The sequence below is a fragment of the Kwoniella bestiolae genome, chromosome 1 (genome assembly GCF_000512585.2).
Source record: "Kwoniella bestiolae CBS 10118 chromosome 1, complete sequence".
Lineage (NCBI taxonomy): Eukaryota > Fungi > Basidiomycota > Tremellomycetes > Tremellales > Cryptococcaceae > Kwoniella > Kwoniella bestiolae.
Window position 1 is genome coordinate 6477215 of NC_089241.1, and position 21172 is coordinate 6498386.

Sequence of the window (21172 nt, forward strand, 5' to 3'; positions counted from 1 at the left end):
ATTTGATGTAACAAATCGTTGTTGTGTTGCAAGTCACATTTAGCTCAGTGCGTGCTGTCCCGTACACTGTCGTCATCATCATCCGGGGGGATCATGTTGTGTGCAGGTTGAAACAGATCTGCATAACAGCACATATGCAACACATATAGATTTATAACCATGAAAAAGACATGGCAAATTCATTGTACTGTACAATACAATACTGCATGATCACTTCTCCTTCTTATCATTCTTCTCATGCCATTCCATCGCTTCCTTCTCCGCTCTCTCAAGACTCCATTCATACTTCGCCATATACCCTTGAAGCCCTACGTCATGTGCATATCTCCTTATCATATACACCGTCCAGTCCGCATCCGTCTTAGGCGGATCAAAGTCCGAAGGTATGACATCGAACACCTCCCTGAATCCAGACTTCTTATACGCCTTATCATATTGACCTATTCTCTGAAGTCGAGTATACAGTCTCCCATTCCTCACGCAATCTGCCAAGTCCTCTCGACCCAATCTGACGTACGTCTCAATCAGGGATTTCTCATCCTCTGTCATTTCGTTGGAACCGAGGAAGATGTATTCGCCGGTACGGTTGAAGATGTATGGGGTGGAGAAAGCTTCGGCTTTGGTGGTCACGTATGCCCTTAGCGAATCAACGATGATCAGTATACATCTTGTAGTGGTGGAGCTCTCGTGTGAATGGCGTATTAAGGGAAAAGGTAGATGATCTCTCCAAGATGGTGCTCACCATTCCCAATCCAGTATACCCACCACCTTCCCTCCATCATCCACCATCAAATGATCTCCCTTCTCATCATCATGCTTCACATACAACTGACCCGGATCTTCTCCCAATATCTTCGAGGCGGTGACCAATTCCCTCAATTCCAAGTGCCAGAGGTACTCATCTATACCCGAGCCTTGAAGCGCATTCACCGATATGTAGCGAAGGGCAGCATCGATATGAGCGAGGTATCTCTCCTTCTGATTTACAAATGGACCAAGAAGGTATGGCGGAGTGGGGTTCATGAAGCATCCTCGAGCTACAGTAGGTCCCGTCGTAGTTGAAGTTCCATAACCATCTTTCGAAGGGTAGATGCATCCGATATGCTTGTATGGGAGTTTGAGGTTAGATAAGGAAATTTGAACTTTGGCAAATTCTTCGATGAAATGCCTGAGCTGATCTTTGGGGAGTTCGATCTTCCCGATGTATCCTGATCGAGGTACGTTCATGGGTGTACCTGACATGGATTCGTAGTAGAAGTAATCGAGAGGTGGTACCGCAGAAGACTCTAGCGAAACAGTAATTGACTCAATACAAAGCTATTATACAGCACGAAGATCATGAAGGTCTGGAGAGACTGACCATCTTTCCTTTCGGAGACATTGGTGAGGTGAAGCGGTAAGAACGCTTTTGGAAAAGGTATACCTTGAGATTTGAGTACGTTCAAAGTTGCAACTTCACTTTGGATGACTGCATCGGCGAGTTCGGGAGGAGGTCGATGTCCTCTACTCTGTCTGACTCGAAGAAGCCACTTGACACCAACATCGAAGGTGATTTTGAAATGAAGGTTGAACCCGCCCCGTGTGCCATCGTCAAGGAGTGAGTCGACGGAGGGAGGGATAACGAGGGTAGGATGGTGGTCTGGTCGAAGGATGTTGATCTCATTGAGGAAATGCTGTTGATGTTTCGTCACATCATTCAACACCGTCTGGAACTATTCTCAAGCCATAAGCACTTGAATATCAATGGTTATGTTTAGAAGTTGAATACGCACGTAATCTCTCTTAGCGTTGTTGTATATCTCTTTTCTCCCCTACGTCCTCACCATCAGCTACTGTATGGCTCTATTGCCACCGAAGGATATGATTACTCACCGGAGACTTCTTGTTCTTACATATATGATACTCAGCGTTGTTGTGCTCGATACATCGTACTTGATGGCAATCATCACATATCGCGTAAAAGCCGAGGTTCTTATTGGGACAAGACGATATACCGCATGGATATTCTATCAGCTCAGGCATTGTGGATAGGCCAAGTGTGATTACAGAGGTGACAGCAGAATGAAAGTGTAATTTTTTAAGAAATTCAGACTGATAGAGGATATCATAGAAACTTAATGACTACGGGCAAAACTAGCTCAAAACACTGTGGTTACTTCGTAAACAACAGCATGGACCGCTTTATTGATGGTACGGAACGACATCTTGACGACGATCAAAGCTTGGTGAAGGAACCACACACACACACATGTTCCGGCCGGTCTCGAACTATCCTTTTTTGACCCAATCTTCAACGAACCCTTCTTCGGGCTCGATCCTCTGGCGCCGTACAGAAGGTAGAAGGCATTGTATGTTGCATCATGGTATAGGGAGATATAACAAAAGCTTTCCTTCATCATACGTTAGGTTTTACAAAGCTCTTTCATGAAACTGCTTGGCTTCCTCCTCGGCTCTCTCAATACTCCAGCCGAACTTTTGCAAAACCTCCCCTAACCCTTCCGTGTTTCTGTATTTTCTCATCATATATATCCTCCAATCCACATCATTCTCTGGAGGATCGAAATCCGAAGGGATGTCACCCTGGAAAACTTCCCTAAACCCCGACTTTTTGTAAGCCGAATCGTAGTACCCGATCCTATCCAGACGGAGGTATAGTCTACCTTTGCGAACACAGTCCGCCAGGTTGGGATACCCAAGGTTCTCGTACTGCTTGACAAGAAGTTCTTCGGGATGGGTGAGTGAGTTGAGACCTTCTCGGACGTACTTGAAGCTTCGATTGAACAGCCAAGGGGTGGAGAACGCATCCTTCTTGGTAGTGACATATGCCCTGAAAGATAGCATACATGCCAGATCAAACTTACACTCAGAACGCGAATACAGATACTTTCAGAGATGTGTGAGAGAACTCTCCACTCCCAATCGATTATCCCAGTTACATTCCCTTCCAGATCGACCATCATCTCATCACCCTTCTTGTCATCATGCTTGATAAATAGCTCATCGGGTACCTTAGCCAGCTCCGTACAGCTTGATACTAATTCCCTCAATTCTAGATGCCATAGATATGCATCAACAGGATTTCGGCCTTGTAGTGCGTTAATATTTGTATGGTACGAAAAGTTTGGCACGATTTCCATTTTGCCACCATAGAGAGTCCTCTTTGTACCGAGATTTTCTGCTATGCCTCATATGCAAGAGATTGGTATTTTCAGCTGTGACTGAGCAGTGGGACCTGTACAACAACACTATCAATGTTTAGAGCCTCAGATCATGCATGCACGGAATCAATGGCGGGATACATTGAGACCAAGCAGTGCCACTTCGAATTTGGTGCGTCAAACTCAGTTCATTCCGGTTGTTAACATGAGGCGATGTGATTTGCGCCTGTTGGCATCGCTACAAGTGCTTCCAAATGAGCGAGACACCTACTGCTGGAGCCCTCAGCTGTCCTCTACCGATTCATGCAGATTTCATGCATATTTCATTGTATGGGCAGTTTATAATACCACTGACAAAAGAGGCAGCTATGGTGGCAAAAACGGAAATCGTGCCAAACTTTTCGTACCATACAATAGCGATAAAACGTAGTGCTGAATCGATCTTACTGAGATACATATCTTTAAGAGTTCTGAAAGGGCCCATGAAGTGAGGTGGATGAGGGTTCATGAAGCATCCTCTAGATACAATCGGTCCAACTTCCACATCACCATTTGTTTGGGGGTATATACACCCAATCTTCTTAAAAGGTAACTTGAGATTTCGAAGCTGTATTTGAATTTTTGAGTACTCATTGATGAAGCGTTGAAGTTGGTCTTCAGGCAAAGTGATCTCACCCATGTAGCCACTTCTTGGAACTTCCATGGGTGTACCGTCCATGAAGGTGAGAAAGAAGTAATCCAGTGTAGTCTCTATGAAGTTGATGATCAAATACATCAATAAGGATTGACTGTGTAAACGGAGTGAAATCGGAGAACATGATCATACCATTTTTCTGCCCCGTCTCCCTCATATACCTTGGCAAGTATGCCCCAGGCACCGACATCCCATTATCTCGAAGTACTTTGAGAGTAGCTACCTCACTTTGTATGACGGGTCCAGTGATGTCGGATGGAAGTTGATGACCTTGATTTTGTCTTACTCTAATCAACCATTTGACACCATCATCGAAGTCCAAGAGAAAATGAACATTGTAGGCGGCATACCATTTACACTCTTGAAGAGCTTCGACATTATCGGGTATGATGAGGGAGCAGTGATTGAGAGGACGAAGTTGTCTGACATCTTCCAATGTGTGATCTTTAGATTTATGCATTTGATGTATGATTGAGGTGAGCTGGAATGCAGATCATCAATGTAAGCTGATCGCGATCATTCAAATGCTAATTATGGAGATGATACAACTAACATAGTGCCGTTCTGTATCCGCTTGAACTTCCCGTATGGCTGCCATGCGCAATTCCACGGTTTCCTGTACTTCCTAATCAGCAAGCGATGTCTCTGGCTTCCTGATGAGGCGATCCTATTTACCTTGGTTCTAGCTTTCTGACAAGGATGATGTTCTGGTGTGTTATGCTCAGAGCAGCAGACGACATGACAAAGAGAGCAAATTGCATCCCACCGTAAGACTTTGGCTTGACAATCGATTGCCTCGCAGGGATATTCGATCAGTTCGGGCGTATTGAGGACTGAGCGAGCTTCCAAGCGGAGGACAATATGGGTGATCAGGGAGTGGCGAGGGGATTGATAATGAATCAAGAGAAGTATCGTATTCCAGAATGATGAGGTTCAGTCAAAGTCGAATACCAAGTGAAGTTTTGATGCAAGCGAACCTTGCATGGCGCTAAGAACTCAGACACGGATCGCAAACAACCAATCCATCAATTCAAAGAAAGGTGGCACTTTTAGTTGTGTCTGGATTAGTGTGTGGCATTTGCCCCACTCACACACCTTGACAAAGATCAATGATGGTTGATGTGGGAAGATTTTGTCCGCATCCTCGGTCAAATCTTGCCTGATGCGTACCTACAGCGTCCATAATCACAGCATACGGTCTTCAACCGGGTATTCGGCCAGAAGTTAGGACGTTTAGAAATGATTGCGATATATGGCCAGCAGAAACCCATTCTGCGCACTAGGACAGAATGCTATTGGATGATAGATCATGACCCGTGTGGGTGGGTGAGTCGAGGTCGAGAAGCTGAAGCCAAGTCTTTGCTTGTTTCTTGACCTCTGTCCGTACAGTGCCGAATATACTCTTGATGCCTCGACTTTCAGTCGTTTTCAGCTCCGCACTGCGCATACGCATCGAGAAGCGCAGGAGACGTCTCCTCTTACAACGAAGAGTGTAAACTCCCGTCAATCCATCTCACGCATATATAACAGCTACATCTTGGATCGATTGTAACCTTTATCTCTTCATCTTCATCTTCAACTACAATCCAAAACTCAGCCCCTCGTTATTTACTACCAATTCTACCTTCAGATAATTCAATCGTCGTTCCACAAACTCATCATGTTCGTACATCCTCGTGTACTGGTCCACGCGATCCTTGATAGGTACATTGGGCTGACAAGTGATCCAGGGCTTGTCCTAGCTGTCTCAATATCGTTGGCTCAAGAAGCGGTGGTGACTACTGCTATTTCCGTGAGTGGTCTATCATGATCAGACCCCCATGGTCAACTATCGTGTTTCAACATGAGAAGACATCGCTAATCTAGTAAACTGATTAAGTCTCGAACAGACGGAGGTACCGCGGACCCGGTACATGCGGTCTATCAAGTCCCGTCCACCAACAACATTACTTCCGGTTCCACATCCAACAGCGGAACCGACGCTAACACCAGTACTTCCACCGACACCAACAAAGATAACAATAGATCTTCTGGTGCGACCTTTGGGCAAAAGTAGAGTGAGCAGTTTGATTGATGCATGTACCTAACAGCTTCGAGCTGGAGAGAGCCCTTGTTGATGACTCAGACGCAACGCTCTACTACAAACATACCATGCACCCTCGTATAGAGGTGCTGATCTGGAGGTGGGAGGGTTTGATTCGGCTGAAGTCGAATAGGTTCGTAGTGTATATGAAAGCAATGATATGACCTGATGTATTTGATTCAAGATACTCCCGGAAAGAAGATACGTATGCTGTACTACGAAAGATCCCAAAGACGAGATCTTGCCGAGTGCGGAAAGACATTCATGATTTGCATCCTTGTTATGAATCTCACATCAAACGCCCATGCACAATCCACACTTGATCTGATACCCGAGCAAGGTGTTGGTACACTCTGGGTGATCACACTGATATTCGATCATTTCCGGCATATTGCTTGTCGCTGACTTTTCACTATAGTAGTTGAGGTCGAAGAACGACTCAGTTATGAGAAACAGCATACACATTTCACACTTGTTGGACTGACCGTGAGTTTGTACATATGCATGACGACCGGAAGGATGTTGATGGTGACCATGTGTCGCTGTGTATCGACAAGAAGCATAGAAATCAATTTCAAAGGACAGTCTGTGGGCTGTGTATCTGATGGTAACCACGACACAAGCTATGGGCATCAGAAACACACAGCTGGACAGCAGAAGGAAAAACACGACACCACGATACCACGATACCTCGAGGACAGACATGAACGATGTGCTGCTTATTATGCTTTACTTTGTTTCTCTCTTATCCACTTCCAGCATGACTCAGTCCTGCATATACCCAGCCCGTCCAATAGTCCATTGAACGATACGATCAAACTCCCAACAGTCAAAAATGCCAGAACTGATCGAAGACCCCTGCAGCTCACCCAAGTGTACCACTCCGGTCCTTGGCTGGGAAGCCAGATGTCAATTCTGCTGTGTCGTATGGTGTGCCGAACATGACACGGAAGAGAATCATGAGTGTGTCAAGTTGGCCAGACTGGTATGCACTGTTCATTGTATTGGTGGTTCTTGATGCTAAGCTCATCATACATATCATGCCATAGGGGTGGGATGAGAGGAGGGAAGCGCTCCTCAAAGTCAAGGAAGCCAGAAAAGAGAGGGATGTACGTGTATCTTCCTTACCACTTGCAGAGTAGAAGGGTTTACGGTAACTGACAAACATTGATACGATAGCTCCAGAAGGTCATCGATCAAGTCACAGCCCACCAATCTGACCTTCAGAAAGAAATCCACAGCCTTAGACCAGGCTATGAATGTAAACTCACCATACCCGATCTTCAAACGCTTTTAGAGTCCAAATGGTACGCAGGTCTCAACGTGCATTTCCTTATCACCTTCGCGAACGACGAGACCAAGTGTCTGTTGAGAGTACGACAACCATATGTACCTCCCCCTCCGACCGAGATTGTCGATACGGTCACCACAAGCGAGGTTACCACTCTGAACTATCTGAGGGGTAATGGTATACCTGTTCCAGGTGCATGGTTACCCAGACATCTTAGCTCCGATCTTCAGCGTATGTCCATGTCCATCCTCACTTGACCAGAAACAGCAACACAAAGATTGAGCTAACGAGGGTGACATAGGTTTTCCCTTCAACTACTTCATATACGAATTCATGCCAGGTAAACCCCTGAAACTCGATAAAGACCCCTTCAATCCCCTCGACTTATCTGCAGACGGTATCCGAAAGTTTGTCGAAGAGTACGGCAAGATGCAGATCCAGCTCTCCACCCTTCCCGTTCCGCTTCCCAGACCAAGGATCGGATGCCTCTTCCCTAGTTCTGAGGGTGACGAGAAAGTGGAGGTCGATCCATGGGTTGGAGGAATGACATTCATGAAACCCCATCCACCATATTTCCTCGGTCCATTCAAAACACAAAAAGAACGTTACCTCGCTCATATAGACGCTACCCTCGAGTATATCTCGAAAGGAGCGTTGTACAAAGAGAAAATCATCGATGATTATCTGTGGCATCTGGAGTTGAGGGAATTGGTGGAAGCATCGAAAGTGTTGGATAAGGAGATCAAAGAGGTCTTTGTGAAGCATGCGGATGAACGGGAAGATCATTTGATGGTAGATGAGGAGAGGAATGTGGTGGCTGTGTTGGATTGGGAATGGCAAGTTGAATTATCCCAATCCCGTCTGACTCCGAAATGATCAGTCATTGGCAAATTACGGTGCAGTGGCTGATGGCAGAATGGACTTGGATGATAGGGCCTATGTGACGACAAAAGAGGAGGCATTCAGCACACCCAAGATCTTCAACCAGGATTCTACGTACACTGGTCTAGGGGACAATTCACTTCGAGAAGCGGAGAAACTCCTGATAGAGTATTACGAGGGAGCCGGCCGACCCGACCTTGCAGATTGCGTGAAGGGTGGTAAGCTCTACACCCGGTTGGAAATGATAGGAAATTACGATCCGATGTATGTGAAGTGGGGTTTCAGGGAGATTTTTGGTGAAGACATACCAGCAGATTTTAATCCGCCTAGACAAGATGTGGAGTGGAGGGTTTACATGATGAGGAGGTATGAGGGGCATGAGGGGTTGAAGAAGGTTATGCAAGAATATGGATGGTCGATGGAGAGAGCGGAACGAGAGGCCGAGGAATGGAAGATCAGGAATGAGAAAAGTTCAAAGAAGTTTCGGGAGGAGTACGCGAAGGAGAGGGAAAAGATGCGTGAAGAATTCAGGAAGGAGTATGAGGAGAAGAAGAAATCTGAATTGACGGGTTATTCGGTTGATAAAGAATAGGCTAAATTGTACTGCAATATATCATGTAGATTATCATATCATTTGTGTTATATAAAGATGAGAATGGAGCTTGGTTTGGACTGATAAGAATGAACAGTCGGTGCAAGAATGCGCGAGACGAATCCTTGTGGAGTTGAGGTCGAGATAGAGGGACAGCTCGAGAATGATGAAAAAGCAGAATCCATAATATACAACATGAATACAGAATCTATAGAACATACCGAACATTCAAGTCCATATCCGACTAAGCAGTGCCCTCCTTTTTCTCTCCTTCCTGGTTGCTCATGCCTTCAAACTTCTTGACCACCTCCTCAACACCCCTCTGTCTATTATCTTGTCCCAATCCAGCGGCTTTCTCAGCTTCGGTGAGTGTGTAAGCGGGATCTCGGAGCTCCTTCAAACGACGTCTGGGAGGGGAACGAGACATCAACACTAGTCCATTGTTCGTTGATATGTTTCTGTTATGATCAGGACGGACATGACTACTGAATATACAGGAACAATAGACTTACTTGTGTACTTTGGACTTGGTATGGTTCCTCAACGCCAAATCGGTTTCATAGTATTTAGCACATTCGACGCAGTACTATCAATGGACACATCAGCTGGAAGAACTCCGAGCATGAACACCTAGCTGAGACCGTCGTGCTTACATGCTGACCCAATCCAGGTTTATCCTCGTCTATCTCCTGTCTCTCCAATTTGGCCCTGTTTCCAGGTCGGAGATCAATCTCAATTTGGTCTAGGTCCTTGACTCTGACTCGCGTTCGGGCTAGCCGGTGGACGTCTCGTCGGGCGTGGTGTGTTCTGTTTCGTGTATGATGGCATTATAGGACGTAGGAAGGTTGGTCATTCCAATAGGTGGGGTAGGAAAATTGACGAGTGGAAAAAGGAAGAACGGAGCATGGCGTTGATCAGCATATAATTTTTGAATGAATATCGTACCGATAGCTTGACTGTAGAGTGATAGCCACTCACCTTGATCTCCTGAGTCTTCCCATTGTGTCAGCAGGTCTATCTGTACTATCTTTTGAGAGTGACAAGTCTAATGGAGGTAACAACAACAAATCGTAAAAACCTCTCTCTCTCTGTCAGTTGGAGCTGGAAAATCAAAAAAATCTGAACAGCACAACGGGATCAAATTCGACTGCAGGTGGGTGGCAACTACCTGTAGATGGGTAACGTATATAAGTAAATCCCATAACATTGTCTGCATCGAACATTACTCTCATGGTGAACTATTTATGCATGATAGGTCGAGACATCCACTAGATACCTTTATCGCTCTTGACCAGGCTCTGTTAATATCCATACCAGACCGAACCTGTGGAAACGCAATGCGATGAGCTGGAAATCAGCCGGTCAACTAATCTCAGGCCCACCCTCTGCCTCCCTCCCTACCTCTTCATCCTCATCCACTGAACCTGTATACAAGCGTCTTCGTCCCAACTCCCACGTTTCATCGGCCTTTCAAAGAGATACAGCCCACCTATCTCATTATGGCGCCAATCCCGACCTTGTATCTGCCGAGCTGAAAAGTAGGAAATCAGATTGGGATGTTGTAAAGGAGAATCACAGACTCATAAGGGATGACGAGGAACCACAAAATGTCAGTTGGGAAGAGAGGGTTGCGAGGGCTTATGAGAGTAGGTTGTTTAAGGAGTTTGCTTTGGTAAGTTCACTTTGCTCTCCGTCCTACTCTATATATATATGACTTTATCACTCCACCTTTGGTGGTATGGTCTTTCCGTCGAGCTTTGTTAGCTGATACCTCTACGATACAACGCAGATCGACCTGAAACACTATAAATCCCATGCATTCGCACTCCGGTGGCGTACCGCACCAGAGGTAATCAACGGTACAGGCGAAGATACCTGTGCCTCGCTGCGATGCAAATACCACCAACCGCGTACCATACCATCCCAAGAGAAACGAGGGAGAGAAATAAGTATATCAAATCTACGGTTCAAAGACCCCGATGCGGCTAGTTCAACCCATCCACCGTCTAGCAGGATAGATCGTGGGGATGAGGGAGAGGAGGAGGGGGATGTAAGGGAGATACCACCGCTTAGGAGTTATGAATTGCCTTTTGTGTATCTTGAGAGTGGCGAGAGGAAGGAGGCGTTGGTTAAAGTTAGGTTGTGCGGACGGTGCGAGAGGAAGCTCAAGTGGAGGGGTGAAGAAAAACACAGGAAGTCAAAAGATAAGGATGGGCATAGGCATAGAGATGCAGATCGAGGTAAAGAAAGGGATAGGGATGGAAGGGGATCAAAGTTGAGGAAAGGAGATGATGAGCGCAGAGGGAAGGAGGTCAGCTCGACTGATCCGTCTGGAGAGGAGGGAGAAGGCATTGAGTATAGATCCGGCGACAAGAAAGGAGACCAAGGAAGACACAGTAGTACCAGGCATAGATCGCGATCAAGATCAAGGTCCCCTTCACGACGTAACGACTCTTCAAGACATCACGAATCCTCACGACATCGTAGGTAATAGACATATTTGTGCATGATTAGGTTGTACAGTATAATAGTCTATATAGCACATTTCAGATTCACACATAAGCATGTATTATATGGGTAGACACTAAAATTCAAATATCGTTGTTATATTACAGCTTGCCATGATAGACTTAAAATATACCATCGAAAATCAACCGCATCCGCTATTGTCTTCCATGGTCACACCCTCATACACCGTCTTCAATTTCCTTCTCCAGCTCTAAATCTTCATCATCCACCTCATTATCATAATCGTACTCCTTCTCTGCCCCTACATCCTCGCTCCCGCCATCTCGTTGAACAACGCCCGATCCCGGTGGTATTCCACAATCAAACTCCCTACTGATGTTAGCAATCTCCTCATCCTCTTCGTCGAACTTGTTCGTTTTATCATACGTCATTTCATAACTGTAAGTATTATTCATCTGATTATAGGCCGACGGCTGGGTCGGACTGAACGCCGAAACCTGGGTCTGGATTTGAGTTTCGGTCTCGTTGAGTAGAAACCCAAGACTTTGCTTGCCTGGTAGTCGTGGGAATACCGAATATTCCTCTTGGTCATAGTCGTATTCAGGATACGAGTTACCCGGTTGGGTATATTGGGGATTATCGACAGCTTGTGATGGACCAGCTGGTGGTTGGGAGTGGTTGCCGTGTGAAGAGTCACCAAGTTTGAGAGGTTGTTGTGGTTGTTGTGATTGATCTTGAAGGATCGGCGAGTGGTCCTGGGAATGGTGTGAGTGGACTCGAGATTGTTCATCCGGATTTGAGCTATCAGGTACATGGTTTGAACGATGTTGCGCAATCTGCGAGTGATCTTGAACACCTTGTGAGTATTTTGATTGTTGTTTAGCGGTACAGGGTGAGCTACGATGTAAGCCCTGTGAAGCACAGGCGAGAGTCTGACTTTGTGAGTGAAACTCGTCCGGTACGGAATGGTAATGTGAGCTAGAGGATTGACCCGAGGCTTGAGAATGGCGTTCTCGCGAAGGATAAACATCATATCGTGAATGCGGATTGTGGAAGGGATTATGAAGATAATCATGGTAATCTGCATCAGTATCGAGACCGGTACATCGATCAGTATCTTCCTGCTGATAAGGAGATTCGTTCTTGGTAACAACGCCTTGTTGCGGAGAAGCGGTATCTTCAGTATGGTGCCTTTGCTGTGATTGTGTTTGGCTTACGACTTCAAGTTGCGCTTCCATTAGACGTACGATTCTGGTGAGCTGCGATGCCTATGGGTATTCAGCGTCCTTCAATGCCTATACCGTGCAAAAGTTTTGATCCACATAGCATGCACTCACCAAAGGCTCGAACCCTTGCTCTAAGACCACCCCAAAGACAAACTCCTCTAAATCCGATGACGACATATAGTATATCCCTATTGGGTACAAAGATTGAGGAGGTGCGCTGTGATGATCGGAAGAGGAGGTATGATGGGCTAGTCCGGACAAATGCGAGTTCTACTCATATCCGTTGTCAGCGATGTTTTCCCTAGATTGGGATGACTCACTTGACTGACCTGTTCCTCTTCTTCCAGCTCATCCTCCAGCTCAGATCTCTTCCTTTTGCCCCGTCTCACTCTTTCAGCTTCCGACTCTCCTTGTGTCAACATAACAGGATGACTTGCTTCTGGGAGGCGTTCTGAAGAGCCCTCTTGCCAAGTAAATGCGTTTGAAGGAGATATGATGTTTGGGCGTGGTTGCGACATTGAGCGCTGAATGATCAGGTCCTGGCTGTTATGTGGAGATTGAGAGAAGGAGATAAGAGGTTGATCTGGTGTAGTGTCCGTAGTCTTAGTATGATTCCGAGATGCAGATGGAATGTTACGCGAAAAGCTTGACGATAGCTGGGTTTCACTGTTTTGGGAAAACCGTGTACCACCTTGAGAGTGGAAAGGTCCTTGTGAATTGGCCCAAACATCGGCAGTCATAACACCTTTATCTTCGTATGCCGGATGAGATTTCGATTGGACAATCGTGTCGCGTGGTAATGAAGGAGACTTCAGTTTCATACGATTAGGAGCTTCTTCAGGAGGTGTTGGTGAGGGTTTGAAAGTCCCTAATAAGCCCCTCTTCAATCTTTCGGTAGCTTCGTCATGAGGAGATGGCGTCAGCTCTTCGCCTAATTGCACTGTTCCTACCCGTTCTTTCTGCATTGTAGAGTCGTTGGTGCTTAAGGGGATTGATGTGGTCAGAGGCTGATCCACAGCTTTTTTAGCTTTTGTGTTTGTTCTTGAGCGTTGTTGTGTAATTGACGTCTGCTGAGACTGCAACTGTGATGAAGTTCGCCTTTTGACTGATTTGGTGGGGGAAGAGAAGGGGAAACTGCGAATGGTCGATGCTTTCGATGGTGACGAGAGCAGGAGCTGAGACGGTTCTTCTGAAAAGCCTTGGCTTTGGGGCGTTGTATTGGATGTGGATTCGACGATGTTGAAGAACCCATCCATCATTCGGAGAAAGGATCTACAATCCTCTGCTGAAGTGAAAGCAAGCTGAAAGGTTTCTCGCATCTGAACGCAGGTGTGAGCATTAACGGTGCTCAAGTGAGATGAGAGAATGGAAAAGATCCAACCTTACCTTCATTCCGGATATCATTGGCGTCTGGATCGAATCGTACCGTACAGCTGCACTTGACGAGCCGCAGGTGATCCTGCGCATTGCGGAGCCAGAAGATGAGAGTGGGCTGAATGTCTGCTTGACCTACCAGATAACAAGGTATGTATTAGCTATAGTCTCGTCTCAAATAAAAAATCACTGTAAGGCTTATGTAAACCAAACGTACAATGGGTTTTCCTCGGTGTACAAGGTGAATATCCATCGACGTGTAAGGCAGGGTGTAAATCGTCAACGTTATATCATCGGAGCTGTTACAGATCAGCTAAGTTACCAAGTCCTAGCCACAGACACTCACATGGTACTCCATTTCGGCTTGATCTTGGTTGATACGGGTATCAGTCTCGGTTCGGTTACCATAGCTTTGTCAAGCTTGACTGTAAGCGGTGGGGAGGTTCAACATATCAGCTTTGTACACCAGGAACGGCGATGGCAACTTACAAGTCTGGCTGCTCATTTTGTCGAAGGTAAAGAACAAGCTACTTAGAGAGGTAGAGCTGGGCTCAGAGTACAAGCTCAGTGGGTGCGTGCGACGTGCTCACCAAAGATGAGTGAGTGAAAGAAGAGGAAGAGGAATAAGAAGAAGAAGACTACTCATAGGTCTTAAATAGCAAGCAGAGTAGATGACTGGACCACCTCCACCATCACCTCACCTCTCACTGTACGATAAATGGGTAACCTATTCAAGTTGTCTCTTTCAAGACGCGTCGAGCTATGACCACCAGCTCACGAACAAAATCAAATATCTATGCTCCTGATCCTACTCTCACTCTATACCCAAGACGAGCAAAAACAATCCCAGAGATATAAAAAGATGAGCAGCAAATACCATGGTCTACCAGATATAGTGAGCTGATTCGCTCTCAACCTACGTTTGCTGCTGAACCCGAGCTCATCAACTTATACCGATAGGACACAGCTCAAGACATTTTCGAAACTCCAGATGAACCAGACACACTCTTACGACCCGTGAGCTTCCTGCTTCATTTGCCATTTCATGAACTTCACAGCTGACCAACCTGATTCGCATAGGCAGATAACGGTCTAGGAGACGATGAACCTTCCTCCAACAAACCTAGTTCAGAGAATATCGATATAACTGGATTACCTGGTCGAAAGAACGTGGAGAAGGTATTTGGAAGAGGAATAAGGCGGAAGGGTAGGTCCATGTCCCTTTTCAAGACTATTTTATCCCATACCCTCAATCTACTCCGTCTCCAGGTATAATGAGCGTCTCGTAGCTGATTGTGTCTATTGTCATCCTCCAGACCCAAAAGACCTATCATTCCGCCCTCGTCTTCCTCCACTATCCCGACATACCCTCTCCACCTACTCCTCTTCATCAGATGACGAAGAACCATCACACCAATACAAAGAATCCTCGCTCAGTCGTTTAAGGCGGCTTAAAGCTGAGCTTGCAGAATTAGAATCTGAGATATCCTCTCAACCTGAAGCTTCGACATCCAGTGCAGTAGCAGAGGGAAGGGAGGGAAAGAGGAAATCCGTCTTACCGCCTAAACAACCAATAAATCTCATCTCTGAGTTGAACGGATTGAAAGACAGATTAGGGAGATTGGATGTAGATGCGGTTGATGATGGTGAGATAGTGGATGGGGCGGGGTCGTCAGAGTGGAATGAGAGGTTGAAAAGATTAGCTGTTCAACCTAATTCAACAGGTGAAGAAACCAGTGAAAGCGGGGGTGAGATGAGGGAGTATAGTTTGGGAGAGATAGACAAGCGCCTGGCTGTGCTGGAAAATGCACTAGGTCCGATAGGGGAGGGAATCAACCAGGTGAGCTTGTCGTATCCTGTCGAGATTAAGAATTGAGCTGATAAATTGTGATAGAATGGACCTCTGCTTCCCACCTTGACGAAACATTCCCACCTCCTCTCCCTCCTCACCCAACCACGTCAGCTAGACGCCATCTCCCGCCGAATCAAACTTCTCCTAGTCGACCTAGACAGAGCCGCCTCAACGAACAAACGAGGACCCACCGCCTCCGAATCTGATCAACCCTCCTCGCAAGTCACCCTCTCTCAAGCAGAATATCAAAACCTCCAACAACTGTTCAACCTCCTATCCAGACTGGACGGGTATCTCCCCATTATCCAACCATTATTGATAAGGCTGAAGAGTCTGAACGAACTGCACACTGATGCTAGTACCATTGCAGAGTCGCTCAGACACCTCAAGAACCAGGATAAGAGTAATGTGGCGGAGATAGGCCAGCTGCAGGGGATATTGGATAAGTTGAATAGTGGGTTGGATGGGGCCGTACAGGGGATTATGAGGAATTGGGATAGTACGGAGGGGAGGATCAGGGGATTGGAAGAGAGGTTGAAGGTTCTGGAGCAGTAGGGGGATGATACGACTATATGGAGAAAAGAAAGTTGGGATGAAGTGAGTTGGGAAGGGGTGACATACCATTTGAAAGTTTTTGATACCCCTTCATACTTCTTGTATATACCTATCTGATACGAAATGACAAATAACGACCACCAAGTCAACATCAGTGTAGCTGGCGTCTCACTCAGATGTTCGATATCCCTTCGCGTTGGTCGCTTTGCGATGTCCTGCTGTAAGAGCTCAAGACCATACTCTCTCAGAGGTAGTATCCGATATCGCTAATGGCAAGTGTACACTCAGGTGCTATCTATGCATATCTACTAAGGCCTCAAAACCTTACTTTCCTGCTTCTTCGGAGCAATAAAAGGATATATCTCCCCACCCTCCGCACCTTTCAACGCCCTATCATCTGTCACCCCCATGACCTGATACTGTCCACCCATGCCCAGGGGATCTATCAGCCTCTGAGCAGCCTTCCGTATATCCTCTTTCCTACCCTCGTCTGTCGCCGAGTCGAGGAGTTTGCGTAGACGTGGTTGGAGGCCAAGGGAGAGGAGGAAGGAGGATTGGGAGATTGGGCCGAGGGATGATGAGCCTGTATATGGTGACATCAGCATAGAGGAATAAGGTCATGTTATAGTAGTCGGGTATGAATGTTATGATATGATTGTATGGGGTTTGGGATGGGTTATGAGTTAAGGAAGAGAGAAATGAACTGACCAGTACCTGCCAGCGATTCTCTCAGATAGGCGAAGTCTACATTGGCAGTTAGATCTGCATTTCCAGGATCATCAAACACATCTACTATCTTGTGGTTCTTGAATGCCTAATAGCGGTGCATCGAAGGGATAGTCAGCAATTGCGAGTAGTGTAGAATTGACTGAAAGATCAGATAATGAAGGAGTAGATACAGGAAGATAAATTGGACCATCCCATTTATGCCAAAGTGAATATCTAGCTGGCTCATGAGACAGGTCACGATGTATATCCCCTCCTTGAACGACTTGGTCCTCTAAAAACACTCAAAATCTGTCACTCACCCTGAAAGATTGCCCATAAGATCGATCTCCTCCATAATCCACTACAACCCCAGATCCCCCCAGTCCTTTCCCGATGATTTCGCCGACCCTGCGCATAATTTTGAACGAATCCTGTGCAACTTCTATCCTTGATCCTGTCGACAACTTGGAGAATCTCGGTGATGTAGCTGGTAGAACAGTTGAAAGTGGGGTAGGAGCGGAGGAAAGGGAGAGACATAAGCCGGATTTGGATGATTGGGTTGATAGGCTATATAACATATCAAATCAGCTCTTCTATCATTCTGCATTTCTTTACAGTAGAGAGCTGAAGGATTGTTATTGGTGGATAATACTTCCTGGATACCACTATATTGACCGCGAGAATCGGAGACTCACTTCGGGATATAGGCAGGGTCATTATCCACCTGAGCCTCCCTCCAGCCCATATCGGTCTTTTCAAATGTATTTATGGGCATTGCATCGAAGAACTCATGGGCGATAAACAGAGTGTATGTGTCGGTAGCTAGAGATGTGACATTGAGCGATCAGTCCTCGGTATATCAACTTTTTTCGTGATTGTTCTCCATCTCCGATCGTAACAATGCTGGAGTCTAAAAGAATGGTTCTGATGAGACCTCTCACTCACTCTCAGGTATCTCATTAATACCAGTATACCACCCAAGTTCCACCTCCTTCCCTTCCAATCTCTTCGACAGCTTATCACCCTGTATCGTCCTCAGGGCCTCACTGTTCTCTACTAGATGTATCGACCTGATGGACGCTGATATACCGGGGAAGTTGAATAGTGTCTAAATCGATTACACATCAATATTGATGAGCTAATACCTACCTGATGCCAGAACGGAAGGGGGAGCTCACTCGTAGTACATCGTCCATGAGGGTACCTCTCCCCGGACCTAGCTCTACTATCCTTACTCTGGTAGGAGAATCGGCTTCCATCCATCTAGTGAGGAACCAAATTGCTACCAGCTACATATCTCATATCAGCGACAACTCTCTTCGTATCATTCGTATGTTCATCAATTGAAGCTAGTACAGGAGTTGTGAGAGACGATGACCCACTTCACCGAATATCTGTGAGATCTCAGGACTCGTCACAAAATCCCCCTTCTCCCCAAACACGTCTCCTTTCTGATAATACCCATGTGTAGGGTGTGAAAGGCAGAATTGCATATATCGCGAGATCGGTATCGGACCTGTTGACTGAAGCTTCGTATCAGCACTAAGTCATAGCAGAAGAACACTGTGAGACAAGCTCACCTTGATAGTATCTCGTATTATCTTTGCCAGTTCATTCTCTTTCAGGGCGGGCAAAGTGGGATTCGGATTCGGAATGGTGGAGGTGGACTGATATCGACAGGCTATCGATGGGATGATTCGGTTCCTTGAGACCGATCGGAGGTGGGGAAGCGCTGTCAGAGATAGTCTCGACATCCTGACCTTCCCTTATATTGGTCTCTACTGGTCAACTTGGGCGAAGAACAGAGGACTGACAACAGGTCAAACAGTCAAAGATGCAAGATGGGTTTCTGCGATGGTTTCGGAAATTCAGTCTGCACCACTCTGGTTCCGTCGGAAAGAAAGGTTCAACACTGTATCTGAGGAAACCATTGTTGACAAGTTTCGACTTCCTTGTTCTCTTATCCTCACCGGCCATAAAGGTAGAGGACAACATCGCAAAGATACAGATACACTCCTCATTCAGAAGATCTAAGAAGCAAGAGGTCTAGCCAAAAAGGTGCCACCATGTTCTCCAACCTCGGCCTTCTATCTTCAGCTCGATGTCCAGATCCATCATGTGGCCGACCAAGATGTTTCTTCACCCATGCCGAAGCATCTTCGTCCAAATCTACACTTCCTCTCAAGAAGGATATACCATCCACTGTCAGACAGCCTGCCAAAAGGAGATCAGAAGCGGAAGAGGAAGAAAGGGTAAGGGGTGTAGTGAGGAGAGTGACTGGCGAGAAGGGTGGGAAGATAATTAACACAGCTTCGGTTCAGAGGAAGGTGGAAAATGGGAATGGTATTTCTGTCAGAAACGTTGCTACTCCTAGAACACCCTTGGTAAGCTCCCACTTGCTTGCTGCTCTCAGCTGCAAACGAAGCTTACGTCTACATGCATCACACTAGCCTCCCACTACAAACCAAGCTCCCGCTCGCCCACCTTCAACGGCGGTATCTACCCCTGCACCTGTAAATACCGCTCGTCCTCCTGTTTTACCCATCGCATTGAAACCTTCGCCCCATCCTAGACCGGATCGTCAGAAAGGATGTAAGTGGTCTAATCAACACAATGTCAACCGAACTGACCTATCAAAATACAGTGAATACGTTATACACCCAATATGCCAAACTTGTCAGTCCCGATCTTCCTCTTACATCCTTCAAACCCGACTCGCTGATATCATCTGCAGTACGCCCCAATCCTCCATCTCTCACCCGACCTAGCCCATACCTCTGCCTTTGCTCAAGAAGCCGAAACTGCATCTTCATCCTCCAATGTACGGATATACAAGACAGCAATCCATCAAGCTGCTGTATCCATCTCCAAGCGCTCTCCGCCAGACACGCTGGATCACCCGTCGATCGGTACGGTCAAAGAATCTCGTGTAGCTCACGAGGTGGCGGAGAAAGAGAAACTATCCAAATTATCAAGAGAGAAGATTGAGAAATACTGTCTACCGATAGATCAATTTCAGACGTGGAGGTACCCCAACCCCCTGGATACTTCTCTTACTGATATACCTCCTGAAGAGGTCAAGGTCAATGGTGAAGGTGAAGAAAGGGTATGTAGCAGATGCAAGGTGCCGTTCGTGGTCAGTTCCCAGGATATAGAAGAGCGGACCAAAAACGGAGAATGCAAATACCATTATGGTCGGACACTACCTGAAAGGATAGAGGGCAGGCGTAAATGGATATATACATGTTGTGGGAAAGAGAGGGGAGAGGGGGGATGTCAAGATTACATTCATGTGTTCAGCGAGGAGGACGATGATGCTGCTTTGGCGAGGAGGGTACCGTATAAGACTACTGCTCAGGTTATAGGGAAGGGAGATGGGGGGCTGGGGAGGTGGAATGAGGTTGTTGCGATGGATTGTGAGATGATTTGTGAGTGACACCTTGTTCCGATGATGACCATTTGCTCGAAGCTATTGGGCACAATGCAATTCGCCTCGCTGATATTGCTTGACTCCACACGTAGACACCACCGCTGGAATATCTCTCGGACGAGTGACGATAGTAGATGAGAATGGGGAAATTCTCCTGGACGAGCTAGTCAGACAGACCGTACCTGTATTGTCAGTTATTCCTTAACTTGTAATTCGAAGTGTATGCACGAGCTGACTGTGTCAATGCTACAGAGACGTGAACACTCGTTTCTCCGGTATCACTCCTGATCAACTGCAGACCGCAGTGATGGACCTTCCAGCAGTACGAGCAGCAGCATGTATGTTCATCGGGACGGAGACTATCATAGTAGGCCATGGGTGAGCTCTCCACACCTACTATGCTACACTAGCTCCCTGAGATCACAGACGTGTAACTCGATACTGATTGACTGTGATCAAATAGTCTAGAAAACGATCTTCGAGCCCTTCGACTTCTTCATAGCAAAGTCATAGACACAGCCGTCGTCTTCCCACACGACAAGGGTCCTCCCTTCCGACGAGCTCTGCGAGATATAGTGAAGGAGAAGTTAGGTTACTTCATTCAAGATAGGACATCGGATCTCGGTCATTCCTCAGCGGTGGATGCGAAAAGTACGTTGGAGGCTTTGAAATGGAAAGTCAGGGAAGATAGTGAGTAGAGGTGTCAGGCATGACTGTCGCAAGTCTCTTCACGCCAAACATGATATGTACGATAATTGTGACAGGTTATATCGTCATGATGCATGGTTCTTCGTTCGATATAACATACAACATACATGTACAACATGTTCTCCCACCAAGCCTCATACCTACGTGACT

General features: G+C 46.4%; 10 protein-coding genes across 10 annotated transcripts; 5 read left to right on the forward strand and 5 right to left on the reverse strand.

The window, feature by feature from the left end:
* Positions 1-210: 210 nt before the first annotated feature.
* Positions 211-2022, reverse strand: I302_102422 (uncharacterized protein; the record flags this gene model as incomplete). Its single annotated transcript, XM_019187795.1, has 5 exons — positions 211-637; positions 743-1286; positions 1361-1712; positions 1773-1811; positions 1873-2022. 5 exons carry the CDS (start codon positions 2020-2022, stop codon positions 211-213), a joined length of 1512 nt encoding a protein of 503 aa, XP_019050673.1.
* Positions 2023-2409: 387 nt separating this feature from the next.
* Positions 2410-4312, reverse strand: I302_102423 (uncharacterized protein; the record flags this gene model as incomplete). Its single annotated transcript, XM_019187796.2, has 4 exons — positions 2410-2827; positions 2914-3085; positions 3585-3908; positions 3985-4312. The coding sequence occupies 4 exons, from the start codon at positions 4310-4312 to the stop codon at positions 2410-2412; spliced, it is 1242 nt and encodes a 413-aa protein (XP_019050674.2).
* A 1200-nt stretch (positions 4313-5512) lies between these two features.
* On the forward strand, positions 5513-5908 carry I302_102424 (uncharacterized protein; the record flags this gene model as incomplete). The annotated part of the gene is made up of 2 exons (XM_019187797.1): positions 5513-5644; positions 5732-5908. The coding sequence occupies 2 exons, from the start codon at positions 5513-5515 to the stop codon at positions 5906-5908; spliced, it is 309 nt and encodes a 102-aa protein (XP_019050675.1).
* Positions 5909-6770: 862 nt separating this feature from the next.
* Positions 6771-8700, forward strand: I302_102425 (uncharacterized protein; the record flags this gene model as incomplete). Its single annotated transcript, XM_019187798.2, has 5 exons — positions 6771-6920; positions 6985-7044; positions 7115-7457; positions 7528-8062; positions 8160-8700. 5 exons carry the CDS (start codon positions 6771-6773, stop codon positions 8698-8700), a joined length of 1629 nt encoding a protein of 542 aa, XP_019050676.2.
* Positions 8701-8944: 244 nt separating this feature from the next.
* On the reverse strand, positions 8945-9701 carry I302_102426 (uncharacterized protein; the record flags this gene model as incomplete). Its single annotated transcript, XM_019187800.1, has 4 exons — positions 8945-9107; positions 9213-9286; positions 9354-9507; positions 9679-9701. 4 exons carry the CDS (start codon positions 9699-9701, stop codon positions 8945-8947), a joined length of 414 nt encoding a protein of 137 aa, XP_019050678.1.
* Positions 9702-10042: 341 nt separating this feature from the next.
* On the forward strand, positions 10043-11191 carry I302_102427 (uncharacterized protein; the record flags this gene model as incomplete). Its single annotated transcript, XM_019187801.1, has 2 exons — positions 10043-10372; positions 10490-11191. The coding sequence occupies 2 exons, from the start codon at positions 10043-10045 to the stop codon at positions 11189-11191; spliced, it is 1032 nt and encodes a 343-aa protein (XP_019050679.1).
* A 196-nt stretch (positions 11192-11387) lies between these two features.
* Positions 11388-14177, reverse strand: I302_102428 (uncharacterized protein; the record flags this gene model as incomplete). Its single annotated transcript, XM_019187802.1, has 6 exons — positions 11388-12428; positions 12507-12665; positions 12716-13714; positions 13782-13904; positions 13987-14068; positions 14116-14177. 6 exons carry the CDS (start codon positions 14175-14177, stop codon positions 11388-11390), a joined length of 2466 nt encoding a protein of 821 aa, XP_019050680.1.
* A 454-nt stretch (positions 14178-14631) lies between these two features.
* I302_102429 (uncharacterized protein) lies at positions 14632-16176 on the forward strand (the record flags this gene model as incomplete). The annotated part of the gene is made up of 5 exons (XM_019187803.1): positions 14632-14664; positions 14730-14786; positions 14850-14976; positions 15086-15609; positions 15664-16176. The coding sequence occupies 5 exons, from the start codon at positions 14632-14634 to the stop codon at positions 16174-16176; spliced, it is 1254 nt and encodes a 417-aa protein (XP_019050681.1).
* Positions 16177-16484: 308 nt separating this feature from the next.
* On the reverse strand, positions 16485-18638 carry I302_102430 (uncharacterized protein; the record flags this gene model as incomplete). The annotated part of the gene is made up of 8 exons (XM_019187804.1): positions 16485-16759; positions 16885-16990; positions 17205-17451; positions 17580-17706; positions 17830-17992; positions 18063-18173; positions 18267-18407; positions 18465-18638. The coding sequence occupies 8 exons, from the start codon at positions 18636-18638 to the stop codon at positions 16485-16487; spliced, it is 1344 nt and encodes a 447-aa protein (XP_019050682.1).
* Positions 18639-18950: 312 nt separating this feature from the next.
* I302_102431 (uncharacterized protein) lies at positions 18951-21012 on the forward strand (the record flags this gene model as incomplete). Its single annotated transcript, XM_019187805.1, has 7 exons — positions 18951-19268; positions 19335-19476; positions 19529-19560; positions 19619-20312; positions 20407-20503; positions 20567-20692; positions 20778-21012. The coding sequence occupies 7 exons, from the start codon at positions 18951-18953 to the stop codon at positions 21010-21012; spliced, it is 1644 nt and encodes a 547-aa protein (XP_019050683.1).
* Between the last annotated feature and the right edge of the window lie 160 nt (positions 21013-21172).